At 37.3% G+C, this 26,528-nt stretch overlaps 1 protein-coding gene across 1 annotated transcript in view; it reads left to right on the forward strand.

Annotated features, from left to right (window-relative positions):
* The first annotated feature begins 2,916 nt into the window (after positions 1–2,916).
* The window catches only part of LOC140505213 (putative COBW domain-containing protein 7), a 51,003-nt gene continuing 27,391 nt past the window's right edge, over positions 2,917–26,528 (forward strand). Inside the window, 6 exon segments of the mRNA XM_072610976.1 lie at positions 2,917–3,197; positions 10,029–10,115; positions 11,700–11,796; positions 12,918–13,009; positions 18,151–18,210; positions 26,325–26,362. Coding sequence (XP_072467077.1) covers positions 3,020–3,197; positions 10,029–10,115; positions 11,700–11,796; positions 12,918–13,009; positions 18,151–18,210; positions 26,325–26,362 — 552 coding nt within the window. The 5' untranslated portion in view covers positions 2,917–3,019.

The following is a 26,528-nucleotide window of genomic DNA, read 5'->3' on the forward strand; positions in this document are numbered from 1 at the left end:
GAATATTACAAATACTGCAGCAATAAAATGTAGGAGGGAAGTGTTGACTGATACATTTAATTTACTTACTCAATACAGGGCTTGTTTTTACTAGAGATCAAACTTTTGGGCTGGTGATTTTCTTCTGGGAAATCTCATTTTTAGCTAGATTCTGATAATGATTTCTTGTCCATTAGAATAGTAGGAGCTAGGCTAACTATATAAGTGACTTCTTCCTTGCTTAGCTAGTCCAGTATAGCCTGTAGTTATAGGGAGGACCAGGCTGTACGTATGAAATGGAGTGTGAATTTATGAATTGTAGTATAAAGTTTGTTCAACCCTACTGCTTTCTCATATATCCTGTGTCAGGTCAACGGAATGCTCATTTCTAAGGGCTATTCTTTTCCATGACTCCTGCAGCCTACTTTCTAGTATGGTTGCCCTGCCCTAGATGTTTGGCCAGTGAAGAACATGGCGGTAACCAGACAAGGACTAAGTAAGGCAAATGATTGATTTTACTTGATTCCAACTGAAGGAATTAGAATAACGATTTATCTAATGGTGCCTTCTTTTGCTAGTCCCAGAAGTGATTTAAAGGAAGAGGGGTGGGGTGGGTGTGGGGAGGGATGAAAGAGAGACAGACAGACAGGGACAGAGAGAAATTCCAACTCTTGAAGGGAGTGGTAAATGAGGTTTTTGAGTGATTTTAGAACGATTCTCCAAGGGTTTTCCAGAAAAGATTAAGTGACTATTGTTACATTAGATAAAGAAGAATGTTAACCCTAAATTATGGTGTATTGAGAAATTTTCACCATTCGAGTCCTATGAATGTTATCTCAGAATGTCTCAGGAGGCAGCTAGGTGGCTTAGTGGATAGAGGACTGTGTCTGGAGTCAGGAATCCCTGAGTTCAAATGTGACACTTACTAGTTGTGTGACCCTGGTTAAGTCACTTAACCTCTGTTTGCCTGAATCCACTGGAGAAGAAAATAGTAAACCACTCTAGTCTCGTTGCCAAGAAAATCCCATGGGCAATATGGTCCACAGGATCACAGAGTCAGACATGACTGAACAACAACAAAATGTTTTGGAGAAGCCAATGATAGGTTAACTCTCATATGGGTAATAAAGTGGCTGAACTGGAATGGGTTCAGTCCCATTCAGAACCCAGGTTTTCCTGATTATGAATTTAGCACTCTAATCAAACCACCACTATGCTGCCTCCCTCTCCTGATTCTTTGTCTAATATCTCTCTCCAGTACACTGGCCAAGAAATGGTCTTAGGAGACAAAATGACATGCTTCAGAAGGTTTGCAATGTTTGGTTTTTTTTTAAACCACTACATCATACTGCCTAGAAGTCAAATTAATAAACCTTTATTAAGTGCCTACTATGTGCCAGGCACTGTGCAAATCAATAGAGATACACAGAATACAAAAACAGTTTCTGCTTTCAAGAAATTTAGAGTCTAATGGGGAGACAATATGCAACTGTATACAAACAATGTATATAAAACGAATAAATTCGAGATGATCCAGAGGGAAGTTACTAGCAATAAGGAAGATCAGGAAAGACTTCTTGTAGAAGATGGAATTTTAGCTGAGAACTGAAAGAAGCCAAGAGACTGACAGAGTTGGAGTAGGGAGAGGGTGTCATTGGATACTACAGAAGAGGGAAGTAAGGTGGAACAAGCTTGGAAACGGTAGGAAGAGGTAAATTAAGAGCTTTGAAATCCAAACAGATTTTATAGTATGATCCTAGAGGGAGAAGAGAGCTACTGGAGTTTATTAAAAATAGAACTCAGTCTCCTGATTTCTGGACCAGCTGGTGGAACTTATGGCAGACATGTCTTCTTGAGTTCAAATGTGGCCACCAACACTTACTAGTGACCCTCTGCAAGTCACTTAACCTGTTTGTCTCAATTTCCTCCTCTGTAAAATGAGCTGGAGACTGAAATGGTAAACCACTCCAGCATCTCTACCCAAAAAAATCCCCAAAGGAGTCACAGAATCAGCCATGACTGAAAAGAATAATGCGAGACTGGACAGCTTGGCATCACTTTGGGGGCAGCTGGAGTCAGGAAGAGTCCATGCTTCTGAACAACCGGTGGCACAGCTGGCATTAGGAAGACCTGAAAACAAACGCAGCCTCAGCCCCCAGCTGGCTACGTGACTCTGAGCAAGTCATTGATTGCCTCAGTTTCCCCAATTATAAATCGCGAATAATAATGTAGAATATATATAATCTACATACGTATTATATACTATATACTCTAATAACAATTTTCAGGGTTGTTTAGATCAAACTATTTGTAAAGGGTTTAGCTTGACATGATTAGAAATGTAATAAACGCTTGTTTCCTTTCCTTTCTAGTCCAGTTTTCTTTCCAACACACTGTCCTGAGACATCCAGATCTGCCTCCTGGGGTTTGCAACGTTTGAAGGATTTTAAAATAGGTCACTCACTTTTCTGTTTTAAAAAAGCGCCTGTTCTGGCTTCAAAATGTTTGGCAGTAATAATTAGGTCAGTCCACCCACGCACCGCCCCAGCTCCAGCTCCAGCTCCCTTGGCCCTGCGCCCAGCCTGGCCCGGCCTCCCCCTCGCAGCTGTTACAGTTACCAGCGGTACCGCCCCCGCAAGGTAAAACCTAGGCACTCTCGGCCCCTCCACCAACTCACTACCGGCCTCCCGCTTCCGCCAGGGTCTTATATAGGATTAGAGGAGGAAGGGGCGTGGCCACGCTGGGAGCCTCGTGTTCCTTTGAGGGCGTGGCCACGCTTGGAGACTGGCGTTCCCTTTGAGGGCGTGGCCACTCTTGGAGCCTCGCGTTCCCTTTGAGGGCGTGGCCATCAGAGGGCCAGGAGAGGAGGGGCCGCTGGGAGCAGTAGCGCACTTCCGCTTGGGTCTGGGAGTAGGAACGACGTGACTGCGTGACTTCATGTCGTCCCCACGTAGAGGCGTCAGGGGCGGGGCCTGCGCGTGAAGTCCAGCTCCTCGCTCTGGACGGTGGCTGGCACCGTCCGCCCCCCTGCCGTGCAGTGATGCTGCGAGCGAGTGACCCCCTGGGGGGGGAGGAAGACGAGGAGGAGGAGGAGGAGGAGGAGGAGCACTGCCCGCAGCTGGTCCCCATCGCGGGGCGGCCGCCGCCGCCGGAGGAGGAGGAGGGGAAGCCTGACCCCCATGCTAAGATCCCGGTCACGATTATCACCGGGTATCTAGGTAATGAAGCGGAACTCCCGCGCAGGCGCACGTTACATAAGGACGAGCATAATCATGTTAGTGCTAACCAGGACCGCGAGGAGCTCGGGCCTTGGCCCTCCCTGGAAGGGCCCTCCGCCGCCTCCCCAGGTGTGGGGGGAGGGGGCAGGGAGGGGGAGAAACGGAGGAGGGGGGCGCGCGTTAGGCCGGAAGTCGGGGAGCCTGGCCGCCCTGCGCCTCAGGTGGTCGGAGTGGTGCACCGTGGGTGCGTGTGGAAGGCTGCGCTTGGGAGGATGCCGAATCTCCGAGATTGGTGGGAAATAAAGACGGCATTTTTCTCCCTTATCCAAGTTCAAAGACTGGCTTCCCCCATATGTATATACACATATACATGTACACACACACGCATGTACACACAACACGTGCATACATATGTGCATGTGTACACAACACACATGTACATACATATATGCACATACGCACACATACATATGTACGGACCCAAAGAGCTTGACCTCTAAAATCTCTTCCAGCTGTTAAATTGTAGCATCTGTGTTACAGATATCTTTAAAAAGATAACTCACGTTTATATAGTGGCATTATGTAAAATGCCTTTCAGACATTCTTATTAAATCTCAAAAGATAATAATTACCTTTAAAATAGGGGCAAAATGCCTTGCCAGAATTCTCACGCAGTCTCAACAGGAACCCAGTGAAGTATACTCAAGCTGTTCTTATCCGCATTTCGAGGTGACTTGTTGGAGCTCACTTAACTTGTATCAAAGGCTGGGCTGGAGCTTCAGTTTGTCAGCCACCATGTCCAACAATCCGTCCTCTGTGCTGGGTTTGTGTAAAGGTGGCTAGATTTTGTATCACGACCAGGGTTTGAGTCTAGGTACTCTTTCTCTGTAAAATAAGGGGTTTTGGCTGGATGGCCTTTAAAAGTGTCTTGTACGTCTGACCCTCAGAGAGTCTCTCCTCATCTCATGTCATTCAGATACCTTCTGGCTGATATCTCCTGTTTCATGTAGTGAGGTGGCCCTTCTCCCTGCCAAGGCGAGTCCCTTTATGTGCACAAATGATCCGATTCCATCCCCTTTTCTACAGCAGATTGTCCTCTCTGTCACCCCTGCTCATTTATCTTCAGTCTCTCCCTATCTAATGCGTGCAAACATGTCCATGTTTCCCTCGTTCTCAAAAAACCCTCATTGGATCCAAACATCCCCGCTCTCCCTAGATTTGTGAACTTGGGCAAGTGACTTAACTGCTCTCTGCTTCCTTTGTAAAATGAGAATAATAGACACCTGCCTCATAGGATTGTTGTGAGAACAAATGAGTTAATTGCAAAGGGCTTTTGCAAACCATAAAGCGCTAACTGAATGTTAGCTACTATTATTATCATCCTCCAGGACCTTATCCCTTCTGTGACTAGGTTTGAGAAGGCCATCTACAGCAGTCACCTCCGCTACCTTTCCACCCTCTCTTAACTCTGGCTTCCCACCTTATTGAACTGAAACTCCTGTCTCCCAATTTACTAATGGTCTCTTTATTTCCAAATCTAATGGCCTTTCCTCAGTTCTCCTCCATCTAAACTTCTTTATGACCTTTGGCACTCTCAGTCAGCCGCTTCCCTTTGATACTCATCTCTAGAGTTTTGTGACTGTGATTTTCTAAGACTTCTCCTTGGTTCTTGGCTGGATCTTTATCCAGGTCATACCTGATAACCAGAAGCGCCCCTCAGGGCTCTGTCTTGGACCGTCTTCTAACGTATCTGGGATCTGCAAACTGTGGCTGAGGACCAAATCCAAAGAATGCTTTTTTTTTTTTTTACATTTTTAAATACAGTAAAACATGAAGAACTATTCTTAAGTTGGAGGCCGACAAAAATTGGCAGTTTGCTGACCTCTGTTTTACACTGTTGTGCTTGGTTATTTCATTAGCTCCCAAGGATTCAGTTATCTCTAGTCTGGTGATTCTCAAATCTACTTATTCACCCTCGCTCTGCTGACCTCCAGTCTCCCAGCTCCAAATGCCAGTTAGGCGTCTTGAACTGGTTGTCCTACAGACATCTCAAACACAACTGGACTTAGCATCTTTCCTGCCAAACCCTCCCTTCTTAGCTTCCTTATTACTGTATCTGGTACTACTGTCCTTGCAGTTGTCTAGGTTGGCAACCTAAATGTAATCCCTGTCTCCTCGTTCTCTCACGCCCCTGCCCCCTTATACCCAACTTGTTGTTTACCCTTGTAACATCTCTAGTGTGCAGGGGCCCTCTTTCCTCTGATGTGGCCACCACCCTGGTGCAGGACTTTGTTGCCTAACGCCTGCATTGTTCTAGTAGCCTATGATGGGTCTGCCTCCCTTGTCTCTCCCTACTCTAGGCCATTCTCCGTTCAGTTGTCATAAAGATCTTTCTAAAAGTACAAATCTGACTGTGTCACCCCCTTGATAAGTCCCAGTGATTCCCAGTTACCTCCAAGATCAAATGTAAAATCCTGTTTGGCATTCTGAATTCTTCATGACCTGCCCTTGTTACCCCGCTAAGTCCCTCCTGAAACCTTTCCAATCATCTTAGACCCTACACCCTCCCTCTTCATGTACTCTTTGATCCAGTGACACTGGCCTCCTTACTACTGTTCCTTGAAGAAGACCCTCCACCTTCCAACTTGGGGCATTTTCAGTCTATCCTCGATGCCTGCAACGTTCTCCCTACTTATCTCTGTCTCCTGGCTTCTTTCAAGTTCCAGCAAGAATCCTACCTTCTACAAAAAGCCTCTCCTGGTCCCCTTTAGGGCTAGTGCCTACCCTCTGGTGGTTATCTCCAGTTTATCCTGTATATAATGTAGTGGTTTGGCAGTTGTCCCCCAGTTAGACAGTGAACGCTCCAGAACAGGGACTGCCCTTAGGACATAGTAGGCACTCAATAAGTGACTCACCCAGCGTCCTGTTCTTTGGGGAATCTCTGTTTTGAGGACCGACTGAGCAGGCATCTCTCATTCTCTTCACTTCCATGACCCCTCTCCTCAGGTTCGGGGCCCTTTTTGTCCCTTTGGTGATACCTTTCTCAGGAGGTGACCCCAATCTCCAGGCTGAGGAGGGGTGCTGAGCAGTCATCCCTCTTTCTTCAGACTTTACACCGCTCCCAGCTCCCCTTTTTATGTTGTTTTGAACCGTTAGGATGTAACCTCCTTGGAGCCAAGGAAATGTCTTTTTTCTCATATTTGTATCGCCAGCACGTAGCACAATCCCTGGTACATAATAAGTGCTTGATTAATGCTTGGTGAGGGATTGACTGCAAAAATGAAGATTATGACAAAAATATTGAGGTGAACTTTAATTTTAAAGAAGGTCTTCCAGTTTTCTGTGGAAGACAGTCTAAAAGTAAAGAATGTTTATTGGGTGAAAAGTTAATGATCCATTTTATTATAACATGAAGAAGCAGAATTTCAGGGGGCCTCACTTAAAATAGGCCCCAAACTTGTTTAGTTGAGGTTTGTCAGTGGACTGTTCTTGGATGTAAGGTGGTATTGGTACTTTGGAAATTTAACATTTTGTCCTTTGTCGAACTAGTAATGTGTGAAAATTAAAAGCAATCAAGTTCATTTCACACAAATGAGTACTTGTTTGTTGGTAAAAATTACTTATTTGTAGGAAGGGCCATAGTGTATCAGAGGATGAACTAGGGAAGAATTGAGGTGAAGCTGATTTAAAAAAAAAAAAATAAGCTAGCTTCTATATAATGCTTTAAGGTTTGTAACGCTCTTTACAGACATCTGATTTTGTTCTCACAGTTCCCTGGAAGGTAGATGCTGTAATCCCATTTTACAGAGGAAGAACCTGAGGCAGACAGGTTTAGTGACTTAGCCAGGGTCACACAGAATCTATGAGTGCTTTCAAACTCAGTTTTCCCTGACTCTAAGTCCAGCACTCTATGTGCAACTCTGCCTTTCTGTTCGTTAATGTTTCATTCTCTGTTTTGTCCTCTACTATTTTTCTTTGAAATTCATGGCCTCATTTGTTTTAGTATGATCTGTGTCTGCTCAGAGTCCCAGAGAAGTTAAATGACTTGCCCAAGGTCATAAAGATACGCAAGGGCAGAGCCAGAATTTGAACCCAGGTGCAGATGAAAACTCCTTTTCCCTTCTCATCCTGTGCTGTCCTGTATCTTTCCTACATAGAGGCTACACAGACTACTTTAATATTTCAAGGGGACTGTTGTAGCACTTGCTATCCTCCTCTCTGGCCCACGTCCCGTGTCCTCTATGAGACATAGCTGGTCGCAGCTATACCTGTAGACTCCTTTTACCTACTGTGTGTCTTTGCACTGCCCTTGGGTTACCTGAGTTTTAACTGTTTCAAAATGTTGGTGTTTCTTGACTTGTTGCATAAAACTGCAAAAGAGGAAGAGAATGAACGTATAAGGAATAATGTTACAAATTTATGAAAAATGTATTTATAAGGTGCTTATTATGTACTAGGCCCTGTGAGAGTAGGTGTTTTATCCTCATTTTACAGTTGAGGAAACTGAGGCAAATCGAGTAAGCGACTTGCCCAGGGTGACAAACCCTGATTTGGACCCAGGTCTTCCTGACTCCAGCTTTCCATTGTGTCACTAAGCTCCTGTTGAAACTATTCTTAATCAAGTTCTTATCTGACCCACGAAGCAGAGTTTTTAAGTTTCAAACTAAATATTTTATTAATAGGGTAGCTGTCTGTAACCTGTGCACATACAGTTGCACTCTCAGTGATCTGCCTGGAAAATAAGATGTCAAAGTATATCTAGGTGAAAATTGAGGCCTTTTTCTTTTCCTTAGGTCCATAAAACTTTTTAAGGCATTTTTACAGGAATGGTTTTAAGGTGTTATTTCTAGAGTAATTGTTATTCTAAGCACCACCACCTATGTGAATATTTAAAAATTTGAAAACTTATATAAAGCTTTTATTTATTTTTAGTTTTCAATATTTACTTTTATAGAATTGAGTTCTAAAATTTTTCCCCTGCTGTCCCATCCCCCCCCTGCCCAAGATGGCATGCTATTTGAGATAGGCTGTACATGAGCAATCATGTGGAACTTGACAACTTTTTTTGACAAGCACAGTTACGTTGGGAGTTATTTGGAAGCCTCATGGATCACAACTTTGTATTTACCCGGCTTCTTCTACCTAGTAACAAATGAGGTGTATCTGCCACCTGCTGGATAAAGATCATACAGCAAGACTTTATTTTTCATGAGTAGTGTTTTCCTAACTTAGACGGTATTAATACTTTCTGTAGTCCCGACAGAATTTCTAGGCATTTAGTAAAAACATAGCTTTAGAGTAGCAGAAATAGCACTCCTGCCGTCCTGTATCAGTTTGTTACTACATGTTTTGCATTTTAAAGTGAAACCAAATGTTAGATGTGAAATAGTGAATCTTTAGCTTCAAATTATAGAGTGGAGATAAGCAATTTTCAGTCTTGAGAAGTTATATAATACTGTCAGAGTATTACATTTTATAAGCCAGCACAACAGGAGATGCTTTAGTACTATTTGCATTCAGGATCCCAAGAGAGAAATACTTTTTCAAATAGTTTTCACTCTTACATCGAATGCTCAGTTCCATAGGTTTGTTTATATATTCCTGTATTGGTCTCTTATTTTCATTGTATTCTGTCTCACTTTTGAGATAGAGTTTCAGTGGAGCACAGAAGTCCATCCCGTTGGTAGAATTCATTAGCTTTTTTGGCAGACCAAAAGCATTTTGACCACTTTCCTCCAGTTTTTCCTATGAAGTGAGACACTTTAAAAATTCAAGGCATAGTATTTGAGCCAAATGAATGAAGCTCTTTTTTTTTTTTAATTATTTGTTTTCAGTTTTCTACATTCACTTCCATCAGTCTTAGATTTTCTCTCTCTCCCCTTTCCCTCCCTGAGACGGCATGTAATCTTATATAGGTTCTACACATACATTCTTAGTAAATATTTTTTCACATTAGTCATGCTGCATAGAAGAATTAAAATGAATAGGAGAAACCATGAAAAACCCAAACAAAACAAAACATAACTCAAGAGAAAATATTCTGCTTCATTCTGCATTCCAATTCCAATTCTTTCTCTAGATGTGGATGGCATTTTACCTCAAGAGTCCTTTGGAAATGTTTTAGGTCCTTGCATTGCTGTGAAGGACTAAGGCTACCAGAAAAATTCCTCTCACACTGGTTGTTGCTATGTACAAAGTTCTCCTGGTTCTGCTCCTTTCACTCAGCACTAGTTCATATAAGTCTTTCCAGGTCTGTCTGAAGTCTTCCTGTTCTTCATTTCTTATGGCACAATAGTATTCCATTACATTTATATACCACAATTTATTCAGCCATTCCCCAATTATCAGGCATTCCCTCAATTTCCAATTCTTGGCTACCACAAAGAGAGCTGCTATAAATATATTTGTACATGTGAGACCCTTTCCATTTTTATGATCTCTTTGGGATACGGTGCTAGAAGTGGTATTGCTGGGTCAAAGGGTATTCACATTTTCTTTGGGCATAGTTCCAAATTTCTCTCCAGAGTGGTTGGATCAGCTCACAGCCCCACCAACAATGAATATTCCAACTCTCCCACATCCTCTCCAACATTTATCATCTTCCTGTTCTGTCATGTTTGCCAATCTGATGTGGTACCTCAGAGTTGTTTTGATTGGTATGAATGAAGTTCTTAAGAGCACTGAGGGTGCTAAAATGATATGAAACATTCTGAGGATATTGATTTTCAGTTTGGGGTATTTGGATTTTTTTTTCTTTTTTATTAGTGGGGGTTGGAAGTGAGGATGGAAAAAAAATGAAAAATGGAGTTTGTGATACTGAAACTTTTCCAGGTGCTGGAAAGACAACTCTCCTCAACTACATTCTAACGGAACAGCATAACAAAAGAATAGCAGTTATTTTAAATGAGTTTGGGGAAGGTAAGTAAAGCTATCAAAACTGATAGCAGAGGAATCCAGGACAGAGATGAGTTTGTCCCAGTGGTTTAAAAAAATTAATAACTCATATATAAAATTAAAGGCATAAGAAATAATGTAACTTCAGATGAGGGTAAATTTGAAAAGTTTAAATAAATGACTGTGCAGTACACGTGTGGGTGATTTTGTGACACAGTAAAGGTTGAAGCCAAACACTGAAATTTGATTTTCACATTAAATACCAGAAATGCATTTTTGGCTATTCTACAGTTTTAAAGGACTAGAAATATACTTATCTTAAGTTTTGTAGCCATTGTACTCTGAGCATAACCCTTACTGTTACATATAGAGAGTGGCTGAATGTTTACCTCTGGCCCACACTAGGAACCCTAAAAATCCTTTTCTAAGACCTTTTTATCAGCAATCTAAAGTTTCAAGTGTTGGTCATTAATAGTAAACTAGATGCTGTACCAAATATGAAACCTATTTCTAGTTCTATTTTTGTATTTTTATTAGGGGAAAAATGAAATGAAAAGTGATTTTACATTGACTGTCACTTAAGGATCACAGAGGAACCCAATGTGTTGTTTGGTGGGGGCTTATTGCTTGGCAGTTGTAGGAATGGGATTTTTAAAGTGAGGTTTCATTTGAAGGTTGGAGGGCTATGCCCTAGCCAATTAACTTGATTTTTTTTTTTTGCAAGCTTGGGCCTTCTTGGGTACCTAGTTTTAGAAACAATGATTTGAAGAAAGGATTTTGGGGAGATGGACCAAACCAAGTGAGATCCATGCCTACTCTGCTCACTTAGTCATAGACAGTTGCTGGTGGCATTGAGAAGTTCAGAAGGACCTGAATCTGGGTCTTGTAATTCTAAAGCTAACTTTCTGTATACTACGCCATGCTGGGTACATGGGCAGAATGGGAAGTATAAAACCAGATAGGCATGTTCCTTAGGAGCTTTGGCGAGAATAGATATCAAGCCCAAATTTTCTATTCCAGAAAGAGGAAACACATTTTCATCACAGACAACAGGTAATAGCTTTAAGATAGTTACTTTAAACTCAAAGAATGGGAAGAAAGTGGGTCCTTAACTTAAAGAGGAAGATGTGAACAATGTTTTTTTAATGCGTACTGCTATATTAAATATTCTGACCTTTGGGATGAGCATAGGTTTAGATATCCCCCTTTCTAAAAACTTTGACCAAAAGTTTAAGTATTTTATTAAAGATTTTTCATTTGTATGTAGTAGTCTGAAGTGTTTTAGTTTTTATTTCCTTGTTTTAAAAAATAATTAAATCAAGAAAAATTTAGGAGTTATCAAGAAATCTGAGCCATCAAACTAATTGTGGTTCCAATGATATTTCCTAATATTTTGGAAAAATTCGTTTTATTTGATGTGTGCTTCAGTTTTAATGAAGTAAAAACTTAATTTATTTTGCAATATAATCAGTATTAATAGCAACTGGGCACAACTAGATCAACAATAAAACACTTAGAAATCTGATTTTTGGGGGAGTCGATTTTTAATCTTCCATTTTTATTTGGCTGATATCAGTTTAAAGAATGCATTGTTGCTTTGTGTCACAGGAAGTGCATTGGAGAAATCTTTAGCTGTCAGCCAAGGTGGGGAGCTGTTTGAAGAATGGTTGGAGCTTCGAAATGGCTGCCTCTGCTGCTCAGTAAAGTGAGGAACATTTGTGTTACTTTACTTCCGTTGTCAGCTTTGGGTTGTTTGAGTTAATTTCTATTTCATTTTAGCTTTAGTACATTGTCTTATAATACTGGCTAAAGTAGTTTTCTAAGAAGTCATTTTAAGTACTCACTTATTACTTGTTTTTATGCTTATTTGTTTTTGCTAGTAGTTTAGTGCTTGGGTTTTTTGAGTATATGATAGATTTATGATACTTTAAATTAACATTTGATTAAATTTATAATCTTTTCGGGTAACTAACCATAATGGTTGCAGGTGTAATAAAAGTCAAATAGTAAAACATCAGTTGTCTTTTACTCCAGGCTTGTTATTATTTTTTTAATCTTCTCAGAATGAGAAATAGAACTTGTCATTTTGAAACTATGAGAAATTATAGTAATAGATTAAAAAAAAGAAAAAGTGGAAACACTATTTTGTACCAGTTGTAACACTGACAGTGGTGTCAGGAGATAAGTACAACACCGATGGTAAACTTCTGTGGCGTAATGAGAGATTTACTCAGTGTTGCTTTTTAAGTCAGAGTTCTCATGTATGATGTAACCTTTTATTGGTAGTGTTGTTAAACTTTCTCTGATTAACCAATTCTCTTTTTTTTAGGTATGCATTTTTTTATTCTTAGTATATTTATGAGGATAAAGGAGTTGATGTTAAAGTTCGTGACCATTATTCTGAATAAAATAGCTTGATATTTACTGAAAGTCTCTTGGCAAGTTACAAAATTGTAAATTTAGTATAGTAGAAAACGCTATATACCTGTTAGTACTTAATTCCATGAATACTCTGATATATTATGGTATCATAGTACCAAAAATATATATTAGCCAAGCAAATGAGTTCTATTTACTATTTTAAGAAAAAACTTGACATTGGGTTCTTAATTTCTTTAGACTCCTGAGAACATTTCTTTAATGTATCATTTTATTGATATTGTCAAATACATGACATTTTCACAGGAGTTTTGTGGGTAAATTAATTCTTTGGGCCTATGGAAAGTTTGATTTTTAATTTCTAAAAATGTAAAGCACATTTAGAATGGTAAGTTTTAAAATTGCAAGCTACTACTGACCCATTTGTTATGTTTTGGTTTTGTACAGGGACAATGGCCTGAAGGCTATTGAGAATTTGATGCAGAAGAAAGGAAAATTTGACTACATACTGTTAGAAACAACTGGCTTGGCAGATCCTGGTAAGAAATGTTGTCCTCAATCATCGGTTTGAACAGTGTGCGTTCACACTGTGTGAAAACAGGTGTGGAGCCGAGGATTAACTTAAAGAGATTTGAAGGCTGCTCTTGATTTTCTTACTTGGATTTGATGTAAAAATAGCAACACATCATCTCATCTCATAATCTCCTTTGACAGGTGTATGTTAATTAAAAAATTCTTTAATAGTTGTTAATTATCTTTAGAATGTAAATTTTTGTTGAGATCTTTGAGATGGGCAGTATTGCAGTGTGGATGGTGGGATCTGTTTGCTTTTCAAATGTGTAGATCTCATGTCTGCTTAGTCTGGTTTTTTCCCAACTTTTTTTTTGATGGTCTTTAAAAGATAACTCAGATATTTCGGGTTGTAGTTCCAGCAGCTCCTGTTCTTCATCTGCCTTAGGGACATAAAAATAATCTGTGAAATTATTGTGCTAATGATCTATAGTGGTCTGGATTGTTCATGTTGGGACATATTTTGCACCTTTTGGTTAAAAGGTGGTAAATTTGGGGTATACAGTGTTATTCTTTCATTCGTAGTTGGTTGGTTTTGTTTAACTTTTTTGTTCTTAAGGGGGCATTACTGGGAAGTGATTGTGGTATAATAAAACCTGAATGCTTTAATGAACCAAAAGCAGCAGGAAGAAGGAAAGAGAGAGAGGAAGAGGGAATGAGAATAAGAATATTGTCGTGAGAATTCCACAAAGAACAACAAGAAAATGATAAATTGTGGCCTAATTTCCTAATGGATATCACAAATAAACATGTAATTTTAGCTTCTAAAATAGATTTTTAAGTAACTATTTAGGTTTAAACAATTCAGGCTTGTATCAACTTGTAAGTAGAATGTTAAGTGAAGTAACGTTTAATTAGGGCTAACTTTTTTTTCTTCATTGGAGTGTGCTTGTGCATAGTTTCCAAAATTTGTTAGTGTTAGTACTAACATTATTTCTTTTTAAGTCTAGCCTAATTTCACTTAGGCTCATAGGCCTATAGACTGATTTGCATGATCAACATAGAGTACCATTTATTCAAAAGATCATTTGTATAATGGATCACACTAATGAAAAAAGAGGATGTTTTTGAAAGAGAGCTCAAATGGAATTGATTTATTGATAACTGAAAAACATCGCATTATGTCAAGAGTTTCATGGTTGGTACTCCAAACGTCTGCCAAATGACCAGTGAGTGGATGTTAAATTCAGTTCCTTCAGTACTATCAATTTTGATATTCTTATAAATGAAGCTGGAGGACAAAAAGGAAGTTTAAATTAAATGTAAGGGTGCCTCCCAGGTTATCTTTGGAAATACAAATACTAGAGATGGCAGGATTGGTTCTCTCATGAATCCAAAGGGAGCAAGAAATATTTCATGGAATATTTGTTCATCTCATCTTGGAATGCTTAGAAGTACTCGCAAAGGCTGCCAAGGTGATGATTGTGGTCACCCTCTATTGCAACAGATAGAAAGATAGAGAAGGCCTTAGAATGTCCAAATTCAGGCAGCCTATATTTTGGTGTTCATTGATTTCATTATAAAAGTGGGCAGAGGGGAGGACAGCAGAAATATGTTCTGGAGGCAGGAAGGAGAGAGGCCAATGGGTTGAAAACCATGTAGAAGTCTTTAGCCCAAGATCCATAAGTACCTTCAAGAAGAGTTTTGGGAAGTATTGGACACAATAAGCACCAAATAACTTCACAAAAAATGAATTTGATTATTTTTTAATTGCAGGAAGTGATTTGTCACTGAAGTGAGAGTCATTTTCAAAATCAACTCGGTATAGTTAGACTACCGACTTCCTGGCTCAGATCAAAATTAGGACAGATACAATAAAGAGTAAAACTTAGAAAAATATATAGCATGTAAGTAAAACAAACTGAGCTTGACCTATTTAAATTAGTTTTTGATGCCAAAAAAATCAGAACTGAATGGAGAAAAGTATGCTGACATTGATTATAACTAATTATAACTATATATAAATAATATAATTATATATCATAATTATACCTAATTAAAAGGACAGCATGTTTTGTAGTGTAAATTCATTTTTAAAATCTTAAGAATAATAACATTGATATAGCACTTACTAGCTATATAATGATTACTTTCTTCTGCTCTCAAAGGTTATATAAAATGGAGATTTCAAACATGTAGGTAGGTGGTACAGTGGATAGGAGGTCTGGACCAGGAGTCAGGAAGACCTGAGTTCAAATCCAGCCTCAGATACTTAACTCTGTGGCACTGAACAAGTCACTTAACTTATGCCTGCCTCATTTTCTTCATCTGTAAAATGGGGATAATAATAGCACCCGCCTTCCAGGATTGTTGTGAGAATAATGGGGATTGCCTTCCAGGATTGTTGTGAGAATAATGGGGAATATTTGTAAAACGCTTTGCAAGCCTTCAAATACTATTTTGAATGCTAACTTATTTAATACTATTCATTTCTTATAAGTTACTTTAGTACTTTTTAAAAGAACCGTGCTTTCCATGGTGTAGATTCCTCCTTGGAAGCCTATTGCAACCTCTCTGTACCTTATTAGGCAGTATACTTGTTGCTGTGGCCAGTCTTATGCCTCTCCAACAAGCTTAGCTAGATTGAGCTTTGGAGGAATCAGGTGGGATTTTTCATGGGTGCTGTACCTGGGCCTTAACAGATTGATAACATTGACCAAGACCCACATTCTACTGAGAACCCGTTGAAGACCCAGTCTCCTCATCCCATGATCAGAGTAGGACTGCAGTCAAGATGTAGAAGTTATGAGTACAAAAATGTTTTCACATAGACATAGAATCTGATCATCTGCATCGTCTTGGCTCTGCCGAGGCAAGGGACCTTGAGCAAGTCTCTTAATTTCTCTGAGCCACTGTTTCTTCATCTATTAAAAGAACCAAACCTAAAGTTTGCCTTCACTGACAGTGTTTACAGGGTTGTGAGGCTCAGGCTTTAACAGTCCCTGTTAAAGAGCTCTGTGAACTGTCAAACTTCACATGTCCAGTCCCCCATTATAGTTCATAGATCTGTCTACATTTTTCCAAGGTAACTTTTTTTATACCATTTAATGAAGGTGCTAATAACATGTCAGGATTAAATACACACTTCTAACAATGATGCTTACATCTTTAGTCATCGCTAGGCTGATGTCATAATACTGATAATTGTCACTGACATATAGCACTTTAAGTTTTGCAGGGAGAGGGCTTCAAATACAATCTCATTTCATCCTCACAACAACCCTATGAAGCAAATGCTACAGTTATCCCCATTTCACACATAAAGTGAAGCTGAAAGAGGTTTTTCCAGCTGGCGTCTGAGGTAGATCTCAAACCCAGATCCTTTTGAATCCAAAGTCTGGTGTGGTAACCATTTGTTGCACTGTCTTCACAGCTTGAGGCTTAATCAAGCCTTTTATTCTCACAAAAAACATTTGAAGTAAATAATAAAAGATTATTATCTGTGTTTTACATTAAGAAAATGGGGGGCATAGACATGTTAAAGTGACTTTCCAGTGGTCCCGCAGCTAGCAAGGGTGATTCAAGACTATGGTTCCTAACTTCTAGGTTGAACAATCATTTCCCTATACTGTACCGTCAAGTAACTGTGTCTAGGAACAATCAATGATTTCTTATTCATCCTAATACAAATTGTATGTCATGATTCACATGTGATTTGATATATTTTACTTTGTGGAGGAAAAAATCAACAGTAGTAGAAGGAAATTAAATTAAGAGTGATACCATTCTAAAGTAAATATATTTTTTCCTCTTGTTAATTAAAAACACACTTTTGATCAAGAAAGTGAGTAAAATTCTTATTGGCAATTCTGTTGTTTCCCATTTAGGGATTGACACTCTCCTGTTAAAAGCTAAATAATTGTCATGGTGAAGTAATTTTCTTGAAAAGAAACGACATTGATTCGGCCCCTGTTACTCACAAATCCTATTTCAAACAAATTGGAAAACTATTAAGCTTTTTGGGAAAAAATCAATAGATATCAGGAAGCCATTAGCTCTTGTAGCCCTTGCTATATCTTGCATGAGTAATCACTGTAAACAGCTGACAGGTATCTCCGTGTTGACACAGAGTGATGCTTGGGGGCCCGCAGCTTGTCAGTGCAGGTGGACAGCTTCAGACTTTGGAATGAGCTCAGTTAGCGTTGTTCTCTTCCCTGTGCTTCATTCTTTTAGACAGCGCTGTCACTGACTGGGGCTGTGATGCTCTGAAAAATAAAATACCTTGCTTTCTGTCAGTGTTTTCTCTCTTTTTATCATGGCGTTGATACACACTGAATCATCGAATCTTGTCAAAGCGAGTTATTATTTCTTACTCAGAAATATATAAGCAATTATCCCTAGACCCACATTTTATACCTCTACTGCATATTATAAATAACTATTAGATGTCCATCTTCTGGTTTGTTTTCTTGTTCTTTTTCCTTTTTAAAAATAGCAAGCAGATTTGAGGACTTTATTTCCCAGGCTGCGAAGGGATCATCATGAGAAGTACAAGCCCCTTGCCTTTCTATAGGATAGAGAATAAGACATATACATGTAACTATTATTGAAGTTGCTTAATAATATCCGTGGGCGAATTTTGTATGGAAATTTTGTTTTTGTGGATCTTTTTTTAGAGGGTGGAATAGGAAGGAATGGAAAGGAAATGTAGTCATATTAATGAAAATACAGTTATTTTGATCAGTTTAGTTCTTATAAGGAGCTGGGAAAACCAAAGGTGACTTCTTGTTGTCTTTTTTCTTTTCTATTGAAGGACAATGAGAAACATTGTCTCTGAGTTAAAAAAAGGTTTGCCAAACACATTTATATGTACTGGGCACTCTGCTAGACTTTTTGTCTCCAGAGACAAAAGTGATAATCCATTCTCTTAAGGAGTTTGTGTTATATAGAGAAGCATAGCATCTACTTGTATAAGTATGTTGTAAATACAAAGTGATTTCAACAGGAAGGGATGGAACGTGTTAGCAACTGAAGGGATGAGGACAGGCCCAATGTAAGAGATCTTATTTGAGTAACCTTTGAAGGAAATTATATTATAATCTTGTGTACTTAGGGTTTGCAAAGATTTTTCATTGTTTTCATTAATATTATTGTATTGTGTCAATTATAGGTGCTGTTGCTTCCATGTTTTGGGTTGATGCTGAGTTAGGGAGTGACATTTACCTTGATGGTAAGTACACAAAATATGCCCTCTTGTTAGAACTACAATCTTTTGGTACTTTTTTTTCCAAAGTAAAATTTTATTTGCTTTTCCAATTCAATTTTGTAAGCATTAGTTGAGTTCTTATTGTGTGCTTGTCTGAGATATAAAATTGAATAAGGGTCACTGCCCTCAAAAAACCTATGATATATTTTTAAAATTATCTGCTTAATATTCAAAACAAATATTAATTGAGTAGAACTGGAGAGTGAATCTCCAACTAAAATCCCAAAAATCTAAATTATTTTTAATTTTAATGAAATAGGAAAAAATAGCAAGTATAGCCTACAATCCTTTGCCAAAAGACAGTTACTCTTTTCCAAATACATCTGTCCAGTTAAGGTTGCTGCTTTTGTTTTTGATGTAGTTGAAGATCATTCTTTCTCTTCTACTGATTGCATTTGCGTCCCTTTCATGTTTATTCCCTCGAGAGCAAGAATTGTTTTTTGCCTTTCTTGTTATCCCTGGTGCTTAGCGTTGTTGCTGGCACATAGTACAAACTTGGTAAATGCTTGTTGACCTGTCAGCTCTTGTGGCACCTTACTATTCCATTATGTGAACATGCCACAATTTATCCAGCCCTTCCTTAGTCATAGGATACATTATTGGTTTTGGTTTGTGTTTGTTTGGGGTTTTTTTGCTATAAAACCTAAAGGAGTTAAGAAAACTTTGTACAGATAGATCCTTTTTCACATTTTTATTTGTTTAGGCTCTAGTCTCAGCACTGAAATCTTTGGGTTAAAGGAATACGGTTAATTTTATAACCTACTTTATAGTGTCAAATTACCTTCCTAAGAAATTGTACCAGTAAGTTAACAGTCCCATCAACAATGCAATAAATGTTAATCAACTACTAAAAATTGTCTGACCAACATTAAATTTATACGTATATTTATGCATATATTTTATATATATGTACTTATAAGTATATATTTCCAGTTGGGTGTGTGTTGCGTAGTATCTTACGTTATTTTATTTGAATTTTTTCTGATTATTAGGGAATCTGATCAACATTTCCCGTGTTTATTAGCAATTTTTATTTCTATAATTTTTATTTCTGTGCTTGTTCATGTCATTTCACCAGCTTGACACTTTTCTATACCTAAATTTTCAAATGAATCTGTGATCCCATCAGTTTAGGAGCTCCTCCAGTGTTGTAGATCTCAGCTTCTCTCTACCACCTCATCCTGGGCAACTCTTGTCCATATCTGCCCTTCATTTTGCCACAGGGATCCACCTGTGCTTGCTTTCCACCTGCCATCCATCAGTCTTGTCTTACCTTTGGCCCAGATTCTCTCCCCATCATGCAGTGTCTTGGCCTCCTCTTCTTCAAAGAAAGGATCCTCTATAATCATTTATTTTTAGAAGCTCATATTACCTGCCTTGAGGATCTTAAACATTTTTGGTACCAAATAACATTTACTACAAATAATTTTTCCCAATCTATTTCTTTCATTTTTTTTTTAAAGAGAGAGCTTGTTCTGCACAATCCTTTTATTTTTTCAGATCTATCTGTTCTATATTGAATAATCTCTTACATTTGATAAACATTTCTCTCCTCCCCACAACTGGAGCAAAAAGCCATTCAGGATTATAATGCAGAGTCTTTAAGAACCCTAAAATGCAGTGGAAATACCTTTACTGCTAAGAAGACTAAAAAGGACCCAGTATCTGTTTAAATTTAAATAAAATGCTATTCCCTTCTTTTTCTGTATTCTCCTTAGCAACTGGGGATGTTTGGTCATAAAGATGTCATCACGTCCTACAGAGCAGTGGAGTCTCCCTAAAGCTTCCAGAACCTGACTCCGTGTAGGCTGGGCTTGATTAATCAAGTTCTAAGGAATTGTTACTTACGTGCTCTCTTAAAGGGAGAAACCACCCTGGCTTATATAAAATTACATACATGCGTGCATACGTACATCTGTACACACACACACAAAGTGAGATTAGAGATGAGCAGAATTGAATGGATAAAACCAAAATCTTTCTTTAAAAACTGACAAAATTGGTAATAAGGTACCTCAAAAAGAGAGTAGTTCTGAAAATTAATCAAAAGAAGATAGAGAGTTGACATAACTAAAATTAAAAATGAGAAAAGATGAACACAACTAAAAAAAGTTATGTCCAACTCTGTTAACAAATTTGAGAATTTTTTTCAGATTTTAAAATGAATGATTGACAAAAATTGAAAGGTACAAAAATTAACAAAACAAAGAGAAAATATCCTATATAGATCACTCTTAGAAAGGAAAATCAGTTAAACAGTTACTACACAGTACCTCATAATATACTTCATAGTATATATTAAATTTTGAAATATGGTAGGACAAATTCTTCTTCCCCTTTAATTCATAGTACTTATTGATTTTCTTCTGTCATTTTCGGTATGTGAATTTTATGATTTTTGTCAAAAATCTTGGAAGTAGCTTTTATTGGCATTTTAATTAATTTTGCATCATTTTTATGAATTAGGGGCTATTGACAGTTTTACCACATCCTTCTCCAATTTCTGTCAAAATAATTTTGAAATTGGTTATATATATACAGATCTGTATTCTTGATGGAGTAACACCCTAATATTTAGTATATTTTACCTTTATTGTAAATTGAATTAATATGAAATCCTTCTGTCAGTTTTCTCTTTGTTTTTGTTGACTTGTATACAGAAATAAAGATGATTTTTGTGGTCTTATCAAGAGATAAAACTACATTGCCCAAAATCTTTTATAATATCAGCATGTTGTTCATTGTTGTGAATTTCCTAATTACCATATATAGGCGTGCAGAGATAATTTAACTCCTTCATTGACATTGCTTATTCCCTTAATATCTTTTTCATCCGTTATTGATATGGGGTGACATTTCTTGTAATGGCAAGAGGGAACAGTCCTGCATTATGATTATACCTGTTTATAAGAGGAACCTCCTCTAGTTCTTTTCCCCTTGTAGATGATATTAGCTTGGGTTTTAAATGTGTAATTTCTATCATGTAAAGGAAATGTGCTCTTGTTTTTACACAAACAAAGGTTATTGTATTGAAATCTTTTTCTGCATTTAGTGATATAATCTTGTTTTTATTTTCTGCTGGTGTGGTTTATTATATTGATTGCCATTAAACCTTTTTATGCCAATTCTAATTTGGATTTTGAAAATCCAGATAGCTAATTTCCTTGACAGATTGCTATGTGCTATGTTTTGTTTGCAGAGGTTTATTTTGAAAAGAAATTGTTATTGAAATATTCTGTTTTCATATCGCTTCCATTTCCCAGTATATTCCTCTCACTCTCCCAGAAAGCCCTCTCTTATAACAAAAGAGAGGGGAAAAGGTTGAACAGAATTAGCCAAAACCTCAAAAAAAGTCTGACATCTTATGGCAATATTCCATACCTATAATTGCCCACTTTTTTCCAAGCATTTTATTTAATATTTTCGCGTCAGTTCATTAAAGCCTTTTTGGATCTAATTTTTGTTTGGATTAGAGACTAAACCTTTGTTTCATTAGACAGGGAAATAGGATAGTGACGTTCTTTACTTAGAAATAGCATAGGAATTTTTGGTTCTAAAGAAATTTAACTGATACTGATTTTTTTTTTTTTGTAGAACAAGTCTTTAATGTTTTCCCTGATTCTTTCTGAAATTGGCTTATTTGGGTTTTTTCCCTATTGGTTTGTTAATTTTGGCACATTACATTTTTGTAAATAACGTCATTTTAAAAATATTCTCAAATATATTAGCAATAAGTAACCTTTTCTCATTTTGGTTATTTAATTTTCTTTTAATTAGATTTACTAATTTATCAGTTTCTTTCATCCTTCGAAATGACTTGTTTTTATTGATCAGTTAGATTGTTTTCTCGTTTTTAGTTTAGTGAATCTCTTTTGTTCTTTTCTAGGTTTTTTAAAAACTTGCTTTGATAAGTTTCCATTTCTCATTCAATAGAAAGTCAGCTTTATCAATGTATGTCTTGGTACTACTTTGGTTGCATTCCATAGACCTTAATATTTTTTCCTGAACCTGAAATTTCATTGGTGCAGAAAACTCTCTTTACCAGTGCAAATCTTCATTTGGTCTACATTTAAAATGTAGACAGTTAAAAATTAGACACTTGCCTGGTACATTGAGATGTGAAGTGATTTTCCTGGGACCACACAGCTGGTAGGTGTCAGAGGCAGGACTAGAACCCAGATCTTCTGCAGCCTAAGGTCAGCATTATCTACTGTGCCATTCTGTGTAACTTTGTTCTCATTATTCTAGACATAAACTCTTGCTTTTATAATTTCTTCTTTAGCCTGGACATTGTTGAATCACTCTGAGTTTCCTATCAGATAATGTATTTAACACTATTCAGACATTAAAAGTGATACATAAATACCAGTTATTATCATTTCTTTAGGGACTTACACTTTTTAGTATGGTTATTTTGCTATTAACTTTATTGTATTATGACCCAGAAATGCCTAGTGTATAATATTTCTGCATTTCTAAACTTGCCTGTATCTTCTTTGTGCTCTAGGTGGCATGTGATTAATTTTCATGCATATTCTGTGACAGTGGTTCTCAAACATTTTGGTCTCAGGACTACTACATATAGTACATACTTTAATTTTTTTTCTTTTTGAGTTACATTTAAGTTCTGAACTGTCACCTTTCTTTCTTCTCCACTCTGCACTAGAGAAGGCCACCATTTCTCACACACACACACCCCCATACACACACATACACACACGTATGTATGTATGTATATAAGATCATAGTATGCATCTTTCTCTTTATCACTGTTTTCTCTGGAGGTGGATACCATCTTTCTTCATAGATCCTTTGTAGTTGACTTGAGTATTTGTAATACTAAGAGTAGCTTAGTCATCCATTTATTATTTGATCAGTATTTCTATTACTGAATACAGTGTGGTCTTGATTCTACTTATTTCACTTTTCATATATTCATGCAAGTTTTTCCATGTTTTTCTAAAACCAGCCTGCTCACCATTTCTTATAGCACAGCAGTATTCCATCACAATCATATACCACAATTTGTTTAGCCATTCCCCAATTCATGGGCATCCCTTCCATTTCCAGTTCTTTGCCACCATAAAGAGAGCTGCTGTAAATATTTTAGAACATTTAGGTTGTTTTCCTTTTCCCTTATCACCTTGGGAAACATCTAATAGTGGGTATTGCTGGGTCACAGTTTTATAACTTTTTAGGCATATTTCAAGATTACTCTCCAAAATGGTTAGATCAGTTTACAGTTCTACCAGCAGTGTATTAGTGTCTGAATTTTTCCACATCCCCTCCAATATTTGTCGTTTGATAGGTGTGAAATGATATCTCAAAGTTGTTTTAATTTGCATTTCTCTAATCAATAATGATTTGGAGTATTTTTTTCATATGACTATATATAATTTTGATATCTTCATCAAAAAACTGCCAAGCTCATATCTTTTGATCATTTATCAATTGGGGAATGACTTGCATTCTTATAAATTTGACAAAGTTCTCTATATATTTGAAATATAAGACCTTTAGTCAAGAAACTGTAAAACTTTTTTTCCCCAGTTTTCTGCTTTCCTTCTAATCTTGGCTACCTTGATTTTATTTGTACAAAACCTTTTCAATTTAATGTAATTAAAATTATCCATTTTACATCTTTTCCTCATCTTTCTTATCTGTAGAATGAGAGCATTAATGGCACCTACCTCACAGGTTTGTTCGTGGGATCAAACAAATACATCCCTGTAATTGTTGGTGCTTTCTGCCTTCCAGACTATTTTATATCTGTTTACATGTGTAAGCCTCCCAACGTCATGGACTACTTAATTTTTGTCTTTTTATCTGTCCCAGCACATAGTACAGTGCCTGTAAAATAATAGGCACTTAATAAATGTTTGTTAGATTGAAATAAATTTTCTGAATTATTTTCCATTTTGGTCCATTTTCCTTATTTTCTCTTAATGTTAAATATCTTCAAACTGTAGCTTCAGTTCTTCCTGTCATTTTTTTAAGAATTTCCACAACTTTTTGAAAATTTCCTTTTGTGATTTTTTTTTTGCCACTATTATTTTTACTTGAGTAATTTAAATGTGTCACTTAACTATTCTAGAATATCTTTCTGGATGTCTAATGTTGTTTATCAATGTCAAACAGTTTCAGATTTTCTGTGATACTTGTAAAAAATTTTAGATGTCTTATTTTTTCATTTCATTTTTGGGTAAATTTTCATTACTCTGCATGTATATATATATATATATATATTTTTTTTTGGTATACTTTTTTTTGGAAGAGACTATCTTTTTTTGCAGCCTGTTAACTCCTCCTGGTAGAAAAATAATGTGACATAATGAAAAGATCACTGAATTTGGAGTCATTGGAGACCTTTATTTGAAACTTAGCTTTGTTCCTGTCTGGCATTGACCAGGTTACTTGCCTGCCTAAGCTTCAGTTTCCTGGTCTGCATAGTAAAGGGTGTAGATTAATAACTTGTAAACTGACCCTTCCATTTCTGAGTCCTATGATTTTTTTAAGGGAAATTATGTTGGGCTCAAGAACATGTAATATATTAGATCATGTTTTTTTTTCTGATGTATTTATTTATTCACTCTTCAGTAATATCATTTAAAAATACTTCTTACTTGCATGTCATTGATGATAGTCTGTTGGCTTTTTATACTGGTTTTCCTATGCTCATACATTAGAGAGAGACCCAACCATGGTCAGGAAGACCTACGTTTGTAGCCTATCTCTGCGTCTTCCTGGCTGTGTGACCCAGGGTGCAGGGCACACACAGATCACCTGTGTTCTAGGCAGTTGTTTCAAGCTCTAAGTTATGGAGAAGGTTCTGAGCTGCATAGAAAGTTGTCCTCTGGGGGAGTTACCTACACCAAAAAAAATCACATGTGTAGTCCTTGCTACTATGCCTAAACCAAACACAGTCAAGGGTGGTCTGCCATAGGAAAGTCTTGTACATTCCAGGGTAAAATCAGTGGATTTGGATATTGTCAACAGCGCTGTTTTTCTCCATTAGCCTGGCTAAATTAGGAGTTGGTTGTAATTTATTCCTGCTTTAAACTAGAGCGTCTTAACCTAGGGTCTGTGGATTTATTTTTGAAAATCTTTTGGTAAACATATAGTAGTATGGTTGGTTTCTTTGGCAAGCCTTTGTATTTTTTTATGCACTTAAAAACACTGAGAAGGGCTATCTAGGCATCACTAGGCTGTCCAAGTTGTCCGTGATACAAAAATTTAAGAACCTCTGTTTTAAAATGTCTTGTGGAGGAAAAAATAGTCAAGTCCTTGAAGTCTTTCACCACTCACTCTATTTGTCAAGACGCATGTGACATGGTGCAGTTTAGCTTCTTTCTGCTGCTTTTTACTTGGAATGTTTTAATTCCATTTGTTATTAATGTATTACTTAATGTTTGTTAAACATACATATTGAAGTGAAATGTTTGGTTTGAGACATAGATGTTTTCATCATATAGCCTAAAGATTTTGGTAATCCAGAAAAATTAGAATTTTCAAAAATATGTCTTGGGAGAAAGTATGGCTCATATCTACTAAGCAAGAGATTATAGTAGGCACTAAGGGCTTTGCTTTTCATTTTGAGAAAAGTGAATTTTTTATTGAAAGGTTTAATTCTTTAGAATGTTATAGCTTAATACTATCACCTTTACTCATGTGAAATAATAAATGGAAATAAATTATGTGGTGAAATTAGCCAGAGAGTGAAAACACTTCTGTTCAGTTGTACTGTTGAGTATCTGCATGGAGTAGAAATGGGGCCAGTCTTAGATGTTAGAAGAGCTGAGATGTGGATGCAGGTCTGGCCTCTGATGTTACTTGTCCCCTCGCTCAAAGCTGACGCAGACTTGAGTTGTTTTGCTAGTTGCTGATCGGCAGTGCAAACTGGTGAAGGAGGAGCTCCCCGCATGAATGAAATCACAGATCTTAGCATTTGTGGGAAATTCTAACCTGAGAAATGGGGGTTGGCTTTTGTTTTCAACTTCAAATTGAGCTAGCCAGTTAAGTCATTTTACATAACATTTTTTTAAGGTAGTAACTTGAAATGTATTTTTCCTTTTTTGTAGGAATTGTATCTGTTGTGGATTCAAAATATGGATTAAAGGTGAGATGAAAAAGCAGACCAGAATACCATAATTTGTTGAATAACCTGAAGTGGACTTGATTTCTAAATCATTCATTTTGCTTCCAGGTGACTTAAGAACAGAGAACAGATCTGAATTTCTATGATAATGTTCAGAAAAATTCCATCTATTGAAGAATATACCATA

Source organism: Notamacropus eugenii, chromosome 1, assembly GCF_028372415.1.
Source record: "Notamacropus eugenii isolate mMacEug1 chromosome 1, mMacEug1.pri_v2, whole genome shotgun sequence".
NCBI classification, from domain to species: Eukaryota; Metazoa; Chordata; class Mammalia; order Diprotodontia; family Macropodidae; genus Notamacropus; species Notamacropus eugenii.